The 15,142-nt window shown below is 38.4% G+C and overlaps 1 protein-coding gene across 2 annotated transcripts; it reads right to left on the bottom strand.

Moving 5' to 3' along the window:
• Window positions 1-3,355: 3,355 nt before the first annotated feature.
• LOC149159803 (uncharacterized) lies at window positions 3,356-12,687 on the bottom strand. Of its 2 annotated transcripts, XM_089436575.1 has the most exons (3): window positions 11,897-12,687; window positions 6,535-6,707; window positions 3,356-5,736 (listed from the first exon to the last, which is right to left on the bottom strand). In XM_089436575.1, the coding sequence occupies exons 2-3, from the start codon at window positions 6,544-6,546 to the stop codon at window positions 3,751-3,753; spliced, it is 1,998 nt and encodes a 665-aa protein (XP_089292701.1). In that variant the 5' UTR covers window positions 6,547-6,707; window positions 11,897-12,687; the 3' UTR covers window positions 3,356-3,750. The 2 variants fall into 2 exon arrangements, with proteins under 2 accessions (XP_089292701.1, XP_089292702.1); XM_089436576.1 differs by lacking the exon at window positions 6,535-6,707 and having other exon boundaries at window positions 3,358-5,736; window positions 11,897-12,684.
• Between the last annotated feature and the right edge of the window lie 2,455 nt (window positions 12,688-15,142).

Raw genomic sequence — 15,142 nt, 5'->3', positions numbered from 1 at the left:
CAACATTTGGATGGATTGATAGAGGGCTACCAAAAGAGGGTTGTAGATGTCACCTACAACTAGCACTCATGTGGTTGAATGAAGGATTCTAAAGGAAGCATGAGTTGGAAGAGGTAACAGTGTGAAGAAAAGTCAGATGTGGACTAGATCACTTTCTAATGAAGAGAAGGATGATATGACTGATGTAGCTCATGAAGGAAAGTGATGGATGGCCAATGCCCTACAACTGATGAAGGGTCCATTATGAAAAGGATGAACACCATGACATCAAAAGGAGCCCCACAAGCAACTGAGAGTCCCATGAACTCCACCCATAACAGAACGTTGTTGGAAACAAGTCCCTAGTTAAGTGGGAGCTTGGCTACATTCTTTTTTATAGGAAATGGTACATTCCTTTATAGGAATGGGTATGTCCTCCCTAGTTGAGAGGGAGTGATAGACACATCATTCTTGTCTTCACTTTGGGAAGAAAGAATGGAGGATTGGGTAAGCATTTGACATCTGATACTCTTTGAGGATGAGGTAGGGCATCCAAGATAAAAGTAATCGTAAAGGATCGATATTCTTTGAGGATTGGGAATCCAAGATAAGAATAGTCCTGAAAGGACATACTCTATGAACAACCGAGTGGGGTACGTACCTTGAGGGACAATGATGATGGTGTCTAAGTCATTGGTCTCGCCAACATTGTGCTTTGATGTTGTGGAGAGATAAAGTTGTTAGTCAAGGCCTTACTATGTGACAATGTTGGATGATATGATGCTAAATAGATGAGTTACCAATCCGACTCTTCTTATGAGAATTCTTCAGATTGAGAATGTCCAAGTACCTTGTATGGATTATGAATAACTCCCTAGTTAAAAGGGAGTGTTGAAATATGTAACTAGGTTTAGTCTTCATAATGACACAAGTAATCATGATTTTATGTATTTAATGAAAAGAGAAAAATAAATTTATTGTTATTCTTTAGGCATGGGTTTCATGCTCAAGGGAGATTCATTTTTAGGTCAAGCACCCATTGAGTGCTTCTAGGGCTTGTTATTGAGTCTACAAGTCAATTGAGTCATTGTCATGTATGAAAGACCCTTTTGGGTATGTTACATATTGTAAAGAAAATTTATTTGAGTCAACTCCAAGGCCAAGCCATGGTGCAAAGATCATGTCGACCTACATGAAGGGACAAGTCAGCCTAAAGATAGCAATTCGTACCCCTCAAAAGCCTATAAATAAGAAGGAACTCGACCTCATTTGGACACACACTCAAGAAAGTTCGATCTCCTAAAGAAAGCAGTTGGAAAAGGACGAAAAAGAAGAAGAGCAAGAACAAAGCTTTGGGTCTCTCACTCTCTCTCTCTCTCGTGCTAGGGTTTCTACAGTTGTTGGAAAAATTGAAGTGCTGGAAAGTTGTTGGGCAAATCAAAGTGCTAGAAAGCTACTGGGCAAGTCGAACTACTGGAAAGTTGTTGGGCAAGTCGAAGTGTTGGGCAAGTTAAAGCACTGTTGGGCATGTCAAAGTACTAGGAAGAAACTATTGGGTCAAAGTTCTAGAAGAATTTGTTGGGCAAGTTGAAGTTGTAAAAGAATTTGTTGGGCAAGATGAAGTTGCAGAAGAATCTATTGGGGAGGTCAAAGTTGCAGAAGTTGTTGGAAGGAAAGCTCATTAAGGAAGAAAGGTTTGACTTGGTCTTTATGGGTCTTGGTCAAGGGTCATAGGTCTTGGAATTCGTCAATTGAAGGTTCTATAAGAAGAAAAAAATTCTTGCGGGTTTTCCTCTCAGTTGGAGAGGTTTTGGCCCTGGCTGATCACCTATATCTTGTGTCCTTTGTCTCATTATTCTTTATGGTTTGATGAAGAGAATACTAATAATAATCAAGTGAAAAGGAAGATTCTCAAGTTCAGTAAAAATATATCACAAGTAGTTATCAAATAAGAAAAATCACCTAATCTAGCTGCCCCTAGATTTCTCAACACCAACAACTTCCCCTGTCCTCATTCTCTGACACAACCATGAAAATTTCTCCATTCACGCATATAACCAGCATGAAGTTCCAACAAGTTTCAGTGTCTATACAACTAAGAACTCTCTATATCCTAAATATCTGATGCAACCATGAAAGTTCCTCCATTTGAGCATATAACCAGCATGAAGGTCCAACAACATAAGGTGAAAGAAAACATAAGTGAAGTGAACCCCTTTACATCCTTAAGAGTGGTATATATGGATAGGGGATAATGTACGCAAGGAAAAATGTGTCAAATGATAAATCATGATATGCAGATGGCATTGGTGGTGAAGGTTCCATCTTTCACCTGCATGGAGAAATCTGAAAGACTTAATGAGACATGTTTTATGGTTGACTTACTACGTTTTTGCCTCCTCACTCTTTGTCACATCATATATGATAAGTTGATAACATACCAAAATTCCATGTTGACAAAAGAATACATTATTGTGAATATAAATAAAGCAGCAAGAGCAATCATCATTACAGATGTCAACAATCAAAGCATTTATCATACAAATTGAGATTCCAGCAACTTCCATTTGCAAAAAGATCGATAACCAATATTTATAGTTGCTGAAGTACCATGTTAGTTCTCCTCCCAACCAAGAGTAAGGACGCAAAGGCTAGCTATTAGAAAGATTGCTCACAACATTCTGGGAACATTAAGTTCTTTTTCAATCCTGATATCAAAAAGGTTGACAAAGAATACAGGTGTAAGAGTAACACTCTATGGTGCTAATGTAATTTAAACCTAACTGTCAATATCAAATGAAAGATAAAACCTTCAAAGCCATATGCATATGCAAAGAACATATAAATATGAAATTAAGATTATTATTCCTCATCTGATTTACAGCCCGTGGGACTCCCATATTTTAGAGTGAGTCTCTACATATGTAGCATAAAATGCAAAAACCTTATTGCAAGAGAACCAAATGGAAGAAAATTCAGAGAGATATTGTTGGTGCATTGCAAAGAAAAATAGCTGGAGATGAGGAGCACAAGCCTATGGTATTGATAATCATCAAGGGTCAGCTCAGTTGGTTCCACTCTTCCCACCCAGGCATAATGTCCAGGGAGGTCATGGGATCCATTCCCCCTTAGTTCTGTGGGGTTACCATCCGCTATTGTGACTGGCATACCATCCATCCAGAAGATTGGGGAAGAGCAGGGGGGTGTAGGGGAGGGCAGGCGGGAATGCAAGAGACAGTGGTAAGATATCAGCTTCCTCACTTCAAACACTTAATACACAGACGAGTGAAGAGAACCTATTTCTCAAAAAATAAATGGTGTATGGTATCAGTTCCAGGGATCCATGCAAGTTTTCTAGCTTTCTCCATCAAATGATTAAAATGAGGAACAGTTTGACAAAATGAAAGGCATAACATGCTGGTTTTACAAATATTGTACTCATCTATAACTGATTACAGGCCTATCTGAAGGAACCTTTATCTCATTATTCTAAAGACAAAAAATGTACATTTTCATGCAATAACCAATAATCCGCACATTTTAAAATAAAAGGAAATCTGTAGACAACTGGATTGTCACCCGTGATGCTTGCTGGCTAGTACATATGATCTAAGGAAATCTGCTCAACTAAGTACCTAAAATCTTCTCTTACAAGCACCATGATAAAAACTAGCAAGCTGTGATTTGGCAGGGGAGCATTTGTAGGAGGTCGCTGGGCAGACAAAACTTCTTGGCCCTGTAATTTCTCAACTCTTCTTTCAAACAAAGTTGTCATCTGTCATGACAACTAGATTGGGTATAATATTGGGGCCCATTTGACTCTGTCAACCCGTCTGGAATCTTGGCAGACAGTTTCTTAATCTTAATCTTCGTTGTCTTCTGCCTGTCAGCAGATCCATCAAGCATGTTGGTATCATATTCAGATCTTAATGACTGGGGTGGATAAAACTCCACTGCTTCACATTTTTCATGGTCTTTTTTCTTCCTTTTTGTGTTTTGGAGACCTATGAAATTTAACCTCTCTTCTAGAAAGCCCTGCTTTCCCCCATGCTCTTCAGCTACATTTTTTTGGTCATTGCGGAATCTGTATGGATCTTCTGATGATTTCCTTACCTCCTTGCGTTTCTTTTTAGATTGTTCAAAGTTTTTCTGAATGTTATTTTGCTCTCCACAAGCTTTTCCTGACCGTTCCAGATCCAGCTCTCTGTGGTGATATATTGGTTGTTCATATGACAATGGTTGATGAGAATTTTGAATCTGCCAATCTCCTCCATTTGCATAGTGCTCAACTGAGGTCCTTTGATAGTCTCTGTTTTGTTTATCAAAATGCCTCCATTGTTTCTGTGTGTATGGAGCATCTTCAGAAAACATGTTTCCATCTTGTGCATATCCCCGATTTGCTGGCAAATCTTTTAGATATGTCTTTTCTCCTACAAGATTGCCACTCTCCTCAAACTTTCGACCATCTTGCCCAAACCATGGATGCATGTGCATAACCATGTTGTTAAGTATTGGTTGGCCCTTTGCTTTTTTCATCTTCTTGTCATATACAGAAATGATTTTCCCCGAAGCATTACTGTAGCAGTATTCAGATCCTTCTTGTTCTACTGCACTGTCCAGTGTTTCATAAATGCTTCTTTTCCTCCTATCTTTGCTCCTAGGTAGCGCAAGTGAATCTTCTCCAGTGAAACTGTCCCCCTCCCATCCACCCATAGCCTGTTGGTAAACGGATGGTCTAGATTGTGTTTCATAGCCTTGAATTTCCCTCGAAGGAATATTTTCTTGCATCATTTGGGGTTGTTCTTGCCTTACAATACCCTTTAGAAATCGTTTCAAAACCCCCTTGGGAGTTCTCTTTTCTATTTTCAAGACTTCCTTGGATACCAGCTTTCCAGCACTGATTTCAGAGGGAAAAGGACCCTTAGTGGGTGCCTTTAATTTCAGAACACCTTTGTTGTCAGCTTTTGCAATAGTTAGATTATTTTCCTGATAAGGAGGGTAGACGATCTCAGTCAGACCTTGATATTTAAAGGGTGTACTCATTTTGCTTGGCTGTGAGAGTGGTCTCTCAAACTTACTCAAGGATTCCAATCCTTGCTTGGAATCTAAATACGGAAGGACAGCCTGAGGTTCAGCTTGTAAAATATTCTTCCGATTTTTACAAAAGTACCTAACTCTAAGCCTTTCTTCCACACCTGCACCTGGGGGACAACTTTTCCAGATCTTATTGAGCTCCATGAAGTTATTCATCATATTATTTTGATAAGTTCTCAAAGAATGATAATGCATCTTCCTCTGCAAATACAGTGATCCTTCCATGTAACGAGATACTTTAGGGAGGCATAGCCCACCTTTAATCCTTTTAAAGAGCTCAGCCATGGGACTAATAAAATTCAAAACCTCTCCTCCAAGCAGTTCCTTAAGAGTAAGGTTGAATGTTTGCTGGTCCATGTCTGGAAGGTATGCCGTAAGATTGTACCTATCCTCCTCTGTCAAACAAGAATTCCAGGTCTCCAAAGACAAAATCTGCTTCAAGTCTGGCAAGTCGAAGAGTTCATATGGAACTGAACACGTCTGATTTCCAACCATACATAACTCAGCTCCAACTTCCGCAATATCTGAGTCTTCTGGAGTGTCCGATTCTTCCCCAAAATCCACTTGATTTGGACGGATCCAAAGCTCATCATCAGTGGATGAACTCCGCTGTGTTTGAGAGTCGCTGCTATTCCTCAAAACTTTGATAATGGCCATTTGAATCTAGAAAATCATTGACAAAAGAGCACAAAATCAATGTGGATGAAACTGAAAAAGAAAGAACATTTCAAAGCATGCTATGAGGTAATAGTGAAAGGATAGCTTCAACAACCAGCCAATAGCCTATTAATCTCTTTGAGGTATCAGTTAAATAACCACAGGAAAGATATTGGACGCACAAGAATGCAATTCTGGCTTGTACAAAAATATTATACAACTAAGCTCACAAAATAAATCCCAAAATTGAGTATGAACTGCAAATGCAAGCAAAGGCACAAGATAATTCATTTTACCCCTATGGCAAGCTTTGACCTAAAGCTGAATACATGCCATTGAAAAAGAGGAAAACTTGTGGAAAAAAATCTCTATAAATTAATTGTGGATGCGGATTTAAGACAGAAAAGAATAATCGAAGGAGCTTTCTTCAATTGGCTATGACACTAGTATACTTCCCAACAATGGAAAGGTGGTGCTTGAAAGTTGAAACTTTGACAGAGACAAAACATTATTGTCAATCACAACTCATAAGGGCGAGGAAGTACATACAACATTGGTACACACATTTGCAGATCAGGAAAGGTCAAACTGGAGAACAGATTCTCCATTCACCATTTAGAGACAGAGTCATTGCAAACTGAAGCGGGACAAAAAAGGCCAAAGAAATTGTATTGGAAACTATATGAAGGAAACATATGATATGCCTCAAAAGCTTCGCATAACAAGCTCCTAGATTTTGTCAATGCTGGAATATGCAATTTTATAAGCATTATAGAGACAAAGATTCAGAAGAAAAAAACATACCAAATGCTGCATTCACTTCCATTCTGTCCAGAGTCCAGAGTCTAAGATGGAAATGATTAATCCTAATACGGGCATTATTTCGATCACTACTACTTCTGCAAAGAAAAGTCAGGCCAAGAGCAAGGTTCTTTCGAGCAACACAGCTCTGGCTCGCGGCAATATTCACAGCGAGACTGCAAGTACAGAGCAGCCAACATAATTTACTATGCTACTTAGAAAAGAGACATCATGCCTAATGTCACTCTTTGGCTTTGGTTCAACACTAAGCAGAAGAAGAATTGGAAGAGAACAATCATCAAAGGTGTCTATCACAAAATTGACTGGCTTAAATAAAAGGAAATTCATATCAATTTCACCTAAACAATCACCTTCTAAGCACTTTAAAATAAAAATAAAAATCCTTTGTAGTGTGCTTCTTGACACCTCGAAGATCTTGTCATTTGAAATACCATTTAGAATAAAAAATCACAATGGTGACCTGACATGTAAATGACCATTTCGTTGAGTTTCACAGTGCCTGGCTGACCCTGGTGTAGGACCTTTTAGCACCACCAACAAGGCCATGGCTAGATAATTTGTCAATTATGTGAGTAACATTGGGTGGCATAAGCCATGTTTAATGGTCATGATAGTGTGGTGATCCCTGGTTGATATGGTAATGGTCGTATAGCATGTAAACAAATCTGGAGCCAAGGCTTCTCTCCTCTGCTCAGGCTTTGATTTCATTCATTTGCCAACACTGGTGTGTAGATGATGATATTGCAGTTGTTTGAATAGCAAAATATGGTCTAAGGCTCCTGAAACTCACCCTTCATATATTCCACTCCATGGATTTGAGCTGACAATAGGTGACAGGTAGGTTCTGTTGGGATGAAATCAGCCATAATGCCAGGCACAATCAATATAAAACCTTGCTTAGATATATCAATCCACTTTGTCTGACTTCATGAAAGGATCAACCTATGTCTAAAACTTTGTTGAGGCTGCAAGTACTGTTTGGTCTTCTCGTTATGGCATGTGTTTGGAGACTTATCAAAATTTTATGTGTGCATACCTGGGTACTTGCCTTGGATACTTGATCGAACTTTGATATGAATTTTGGCATGCAGACCTTGTGAATAATGCTAAGGTGACCTGTTTGTGTGGGATTGGTTGACATTAAACAAGCAGAGTACTCCACCATCCTAATGCATTCAATGATTAATAGTACAGCATGTATGACAAAGTGACACTGGATTGATCTCCATCATCCATTGGATCCCACAGTGGGCATGCAAACTGGGGAAAATGCAATTCACATTAGGTCTGGCACTCCACTGTCCCATGCGAGTAATTTCACTCTGCATGCAGCAGCATGGTGAACCCTAACTGTATGTTAAGCATTGGGACCACAACTGCCTGATTTGGGATCAACTTAGTCTGGTTATTTCTAGATGAGGCTGTTGGACTTAGGGTAACTCCTCTGACCTTCAAAGCATTATCACTTTGCTGGAGATTTTCTGTTCTTCTGAGTATTAAGGCACCTGGAAAGGTTATGGAAGTTGATCCCAGGCCATCCCATCAAATAAAATCTCCTCTTAGCTTTGCAAAGCTGCAAAAACAACAGCTTGACCAACCCATAGCCACAGTCCAATGGTGCATCACTCTTCCATTTGCAAAATCCTTGCAATTGGCAATATTGAAGGAAGAGTGTGGATCCTTCAGCTGCCTTGTAACTACTCTTGCTATTCAAGGAGTGAAGATTCCAGGAAACAGATTGGAGGGATACCCTGGAGACTGGAATTTGCATTGGATGAGCAGGTAACAAAAGCATAAGGGAAGTGGAAGTCCAGACCTTGACTATTTTTGTTTTAGAATGTCAATTGAAATTCTTCATGGTTCAGTGACTCTCGCAATCAAGAAAACACAAATGTTGCTGATTGGCATGCACAGCTTCAAAAATCTTGTACAAATTTTGGGGAAAAACAAGAGAAAGGAAGCAGCCAATAAGGTTTATTGGGTTCATTTTTTGTTGCAAGCCCCATGGCATCCCTAGAGGGGGATGCAAGCACCTCCCAACTCTCTTGCATGTTTCTAGTAGAATCCAGAAACTCCAAAGTAAAAACTTGACCAAAATCGAGCTACTAGGAAGCCATTCTCCGGGTTAAAGAATCTTAATGGAGAACTGGCCAAAATTGCAGAGAATCCATGCTATGTTGTAACCTCTAGGAAGGTTGGCAACTTCATTTAGGGGATGAACAACCACATGCTCATCTGTGAGAAGCTAAACTCAAGGAACAACAAGCCACACAAGCATGGCAAGAGGAAATATTTTGGTCACAAAAATTAAGAATAAGGTGGCTTTAGATAGAAGATAGTAACACAATTTTCTGATCACTCATCCCGAGCTTGTCAAAACATAACAGAATTCTAAACCTCGGCACCATAGCAGGGGAAAAACTAGAAGAGAAAAAGGGGATTGAAGAGGAACTAGTCTCTTTCTCCAAAGACTCACTTAGTGAACCTATTGCTGATGAAAATGAGGTGATGACTTGATAGTGAAACACATCCTCAAGTTGGTCACCCATGACCAGAGTCAAGAATTAATTAAAGAAGTCTCACCAAGAGAAGTTGAACATGCAGTGATGGAAACAGAAACAGGCAAATCACCTAAACCAGATAGCTTCCCTATGGACTTGTATCAAGAATGTTGGGATATTTATTAGGCTAGAGCTTTACTTGCTATTGAGAAATCTTGTCATAAGGGAGGGTCCCTTGAAGCTATCAATGTCACTTAACTCTCATACCTGAAGAAGGAAAACATTGATACTGTCAACAAATTCAAACCAATTGATCTCTGTAATTGTTCCTACGAAATCATATCTAAGATCATCGTTGACAGAATGAAGCCCATCATGGACAAATTGGTCTAAAGTACAAGGAAGTTGCTTTAATGCATGCAAAATCATGGATAGTGGCCCATGAGACGATACATTCCATGAAGAACAACAAAACACCAAGTATGTTCAGAAAATTGAATATGTCCACATCCTATGACAAGCTAAACTGGCACCTCATTAGCAAAATGGTGGAAGCCTTCGATTTCTCTTCAGATTGGATTAGATGGTTAGTTAATTTGGTAAGGTCTACGTTCTTTTCTACACTTGTTAATGGCACCCTCTCCCAGCCTTTCTCCTTGACTAGGGATCTGCAACAAGGTGAACGTATATCCCCTTTTATTTTTATCTTGATGGTTGAAGGCTTAAGCAAAAAACTGGTTGCTAATAAGAAGTTTGAGCTCCAAGGTTTGTCCCTAGCCCCAAATATTGATCCCTTCTCCCATCTCCAATTTGTGGATGATAACATGCTTGTTGAGCCGACTACTCTCAAGGAAGCCAAGGTGTTTAAGAAGGTTCCAAACTCCTTCCTTTGGCTTGATGAGGTAAAGTCGATGAAGATAAATCCCAGATTTTCCTTTTCGTTAAAGGAAGAGCAGTGTAAAGGAACATCTCTAGAGTGTTGGGCTTCTCTCAAAACATCCTCCCCTCCAAATGCCTAGGCATGCTTCCTTTGGTCTTGTTGCGAAAAGACATCCTTGGGAACCCCTATTGGAAAAGCACAAGTACAAACATTTAAGTTAAGCTTTCCACTATTTCATTCCTGGTTGGGCACATCCTCCTCATTAAATTCATCTTTTAATCTATTCATATCTTCCTCTTATTTGCTTTAGCCACTCCTCTCAAAGTACTATTGTGCCTGACCTTTCTCTAGCAACAAATTGAATGGTGCAGACCCTTCCGAGATACAAACTTCAAAGATGTAGCCTTGGATCCCAGTGCCCAACCTTAGAAGGCACATTCTGATAGCACAAAGGATTGTCATGCACAGCTCAAAAATTCTTCACCATCAACGATGAAGACAAATCACCATTTTATTTCAGATATTAATGATTTCTCATCATCTGGTTGTAAAATAATATTTGTTTGTACGTTTCACAAGGGATCTGGTCAGACTTGATCTCTCATGTAATTTGTAGATGCTGTATAATAAAAAGAATCAAGTATACAATTAGACAATTCATGAGATTTGTCTAACTTATCTCTTTGCATTATGCATTCATCATATCTGCAGCCTACTATGTCTGCTTACCCATATCATTGGTATCAAAGCATCAAGCCAAAATCAATGAAATTTTGTGTGATTTTTGCAAGCTTTTGCAACCCTTTAGAGCTTCTCCCTCTCACCAATCTAGCACAAACCAGTCTTTGGCTTAAGTTTTAAAGTGTAATGGCATCGGTTACAGGTGAAAAAAGGTTAAGATAAGGGATGGATGAAAAGATTTAGAAATGGAAAGGACATCTGAAATGATAAGGGAAAAAGCCAGTCTCAAACTATCATTTGTTGAACCAAAAGGTACAGCAGACATTGCTTCAAGAGCACAATTATATAAATATGAGCTTGCAATGTTAAACTGCCACCACAAACCAACCAGCTGCCCGCAAAAGGTATTGGATGCTCATTTCCTTCTTTTGTAAAACTAAATGACCATAACGAAATGTAAAGGACAACTCAGAAATCCAATCCATGACAAGCTATCGTGCGTCTTCGTTGCAGATATACGAAAATGCATAGACTCGGCCATCTTAATTGCAGGAGAAGGATTTATATTGCTAACAGATCTAGCAAATTTCTTTTGAAAGCTCTTTACACATTCCGTCCAACAATTGGGAGCATTGAAAAAAACTGAAATAGACACAAGCAGGTTGTAGTAATAGTATGCAAGGCTGCGCATGAGGAAGATATGTAACAGCAAAGGAAGGTGAATTATCTGATACTTAGACAAAGGTAGTAAGACGCCAAGGTTCAAAACCCAAGACTGTTTGCAACGAACCCAAACAAATTTACTGAAACTTACTTGTAATCTTGGCCTCCAAGGTTTCAGTCCAGAAGTTTAAATGCAATCCACAGAGAAAAAGAAACAAAAAGGGATTTGGCTGAAAGACTAACGCCAAATAAAGTTTATTAATGGCGTCAACATTTTGCCGATTCAGTAAACAAACCCAGAAGGATAATCGTATGATCAAAAAAGTAATAAAATATGCATAATATATCAAAGAGTGATACACAGGAATACCCAAATCGTTTTATCAATGTGCAGAACCAGAAGCAGAGGTATGGCGAGCTTTTCAGTTCAATTGCCAGTAATTTGAGCATAAGACTTCCAAAAGCCAAAAGGCCTCAACAACTCGCCAATTGGTGAAAAGCATAGACACATGCATATATGCAGGTGAGTAAATATATGCCATTACAATCCAGTCAAACAAAGGAAGAACACAATTATTTATCTCTGTAAACTTCAGAGAATAAGCAAGACGGTGCTTACCTTTTTCCAAATGCGGGGCTTAAAATCTCTCTTATATCCTCCCGCAGTGCACACTTCTCCTTTAAGCCTCCGCTAACAAGGCCCAGATGTAATCCTCAGGCAAAGCAGTTACAGCACAAAGGGAAGCGAACCCCGACTTTAGAATTAGCAGACAAAATTGGAAGAATTTATGCACATAGGAATCTAGGATGAATCCCTTGACCGGGACTCATCCATCCTTCAATCAACGTACAGTTGGCAGCTTTAATGCCAAATACTAAGTGGATACGGCAATGGAGAAGTCCAGGGAGTCCAGGGCCACATAACTGTGTCCTCAATACCAAGAAACCCCTCACTTAATTCGATAAGAAATCCATCTCTCTAAACCTTCAATTGCATTGTCAAATTGCCGCTCGATCCCATGACAGGCCAATGTATTCGGATCATGTGCCATTATTTCACGGAACTGGGACCAGGACCATTTCCATTGCCAAGACTTAATCGCTGTCCAAAGTGCAGGGAAGAGGGACCATTTCCATTGTCAAGACTTAAATCGTTGGGCACAGTGCAGGCCACGGGGACCATATCAACTGTCCAGTCTTGATAGTTGTGAAGAAAAAAGGGTGATGTAATGTACAGTCCCTGGATTTTGAAGAGAATAAATGTGTAAGATGAATTAAAGTTCTCTATAGATTTTGACGAGAATCAATATGTGTCACTGGAATTTGACAATATTGAAAACATCAATATGTGTCAGTTGAATTTGAGAATATTGAAGAAAAAAATTGTGATAGTTGGCTTATCGACACTTTCTTGTCGTGGATGAAGAAGAAGCGCTGGAATTTTGTTTAATTCGATATGAGAATTTATTATTCCCGGCAAAAGCTCCCGATATAAGATCCGTGAGGTCGTTAAAGATGGTTTATTCTATTTTATTATTTGAATATTAAGATTATTTTTTATTATTATTTTTTTTAAGAATGAAGTTTTTAATATAAAAATGTCTTTTTGAAAGGTGTGTAAAGCATAAATGGTCAGTTACGTTGGGTTAACCTATTTTATTATTTAATTTTATAATAAAATTTATTGTGATTATTAAAAAAGTTAAAATTTAATATTTTTAATTTTATTATTAAAAAATAAATTGTAATATTAGTATTATTATTTAATTACATCGATAGATGTATTATTTATGAGATTAAATTAGATGGATAGTGGAGAATTTAAGAACACATTATTATTTATAATAGCAACAGAATAAAGAGTTAAGATTGATTTCAAAAGTAGGTTATGGTTTTTTTTTTAATTATTTGAAAATTTTAATTGAAATAAATTTGGGTTTTGGTTATTTATTTAATTTTTCACCACTTGTTTAAATATTGCTCTTTATGAACTTAGTTGATTTAACTTCTCCTTTTTTGTTGAAAAATGTGTAACTAGGTTCGGTGTTCATAAATATGAAATGTACTTTTGATTCTTGTATCTTGTAAAATAAAAGGAAAATTATTATTACTATTTTTGGAGCCTGGGTTTCATGCTCAAGGTCTTTTATTTTAGAGGTCAAGCACCCATTGAGTGCTTCTAGGGTTTGTCCTAGGTCAAGAAGTCAAAAGAGTCATTGTCATAAGTTGAATACCCCATCGGGCACATTCTAACTTACAAAGAAAAATATTTTTGTCATTAAAGTGTCAAAATACCCTTCAAGACCAAATCGGTCTCACAGCTGGAAAGTCGACCTAATTTGAGGAGCCATGTCCACCTTAAGAAGCCTATATAAAGGAGGAAACTCGACCTCCTTGGGAGACAATCATCACTCACTCATTCAAGCGAAGTAGGAAGAGGAAGAAGGCAATGAAGAAGGAAGAAGACAAAAAAGACGTTTCTGGGATATTTTTGTCTCACACGTGTGAAGGAAGGCTAGGGTTTATGCTACTAGTCTAGGATTTTTCTTCTGCAAGTTTGATCTTGAAGAAGGAAGAGAAAGAAGGTCAGCAAAGGTTACATTAGGCCATCCTCTAGCACCAAAAGAAGGAGAAAGTCAAACGAATGTCTGAAGAAGTCTTGGGAGTCCAGAATAAGCTCACACGTGTGGCAGCAGTTGTTGTTGGGAGGGCCGAAAATTTCAAACCTGCAGTAGAGGATGAATTTTGAAGTTGGGGGTCAAAGTTGTGTTGTTGGAAGAGATTTGACTAGGTTTGACTTGGACAAGGGAAGCACATCATCGGAAGGGTTGGACTTGGTCTTGGTCTAGAGGTCTTGGAATTCGTCAATTGAAGAATCTATAAGAAGAGAAGATATTTGTGGGTTTTCCTCTCAAGCGGAGAGGTTTTAGCCCTGGCTTACAGCCTACATTTTGTGTTCTTGTTCTTCTTGTTTTGGTAGTTGTTTGATAATATAAAAACATAATAATAAGTAAAGAAGCCAATAAGTAAGAAACAATAAAAAGAGATCACAAGTAGTTATCAAGAAAAGAGAAATCACTCTAATCATTTCCCTATAGATTTCTCAACATGGTATCAGATCTAAGGTTGGCTAAGGGCATTATGAAGATCTTGACCACACTGAAGAAGGTTCTAAAGAAGTGTTCAAAGGTAGCAAGCCATCTCAAGAAGAGCTTCAAATAAGTATGGAATCTTCTATTTACTCCAAAGAAGGAAGTGATCAAGAGAAAGGATGAAGGACTCTTCTTAGCAATTGTTGGCACATTTCAAGATTAGATCATTTAGGTGATCGATAATGGAGCATCAAGACATATGACCGACCATCACAAGCAACTAAAAACACTATCAAAAGGAATGTCCTCTTACTCTATAGAGCTTGGTGATATTAAGAGCTATCATGAGAGAGGAATTGGATCAACCTCATTAGAGTTGGAGAATGGAGGAAATATCCATCTCAACGACATCCTATTTGTTCCAGATTTGCATAAGAATTTACTTTCCATTTCAAGTCTAAGATAAAGTGATAGAGTGGTTTTCATTGATGGAAAAGTTATAGTATGGGGTAAAAACTCAAGCATAGAAAATGCAAGAATAATTGGGATTCGTGAAGGAATAATTTACAAGCTACTAACTCCCCTTGCTCAAGCATTAGTTCACATTGAAACCAGCCCATGTGAACTTTGGCACAAAATATTTGGTCATCTCCACATCAAAATCCTTCCAACCCTAAATTCAATAGTAGATGGAATCCTCGAACTAAAAGAAGATCACGAAGGAGTATGCAAGGGATGTGCATTGGGTAAGAACACTAAGAGACCATTTGGAA

This window comes from Pinus tabuliformis, chromosome 5_2, assembly GCF_031772625.1.
Source record: "Pinus tabuliformis cultivar Carrire ecotype Pingquan chromosome 5_2, CPIR1, whole genome shotgun sequence".
Classification (NCBI taxonomy): Eukaryota; Viridiplantae; Streptophyta; class Pinopsida; order Pinales; family Pinaceae; genus Pinus; species Pinus tabuliformis.
This window is presented reverse-complemented; position numbering and strand designations above follow the sequence as displayed.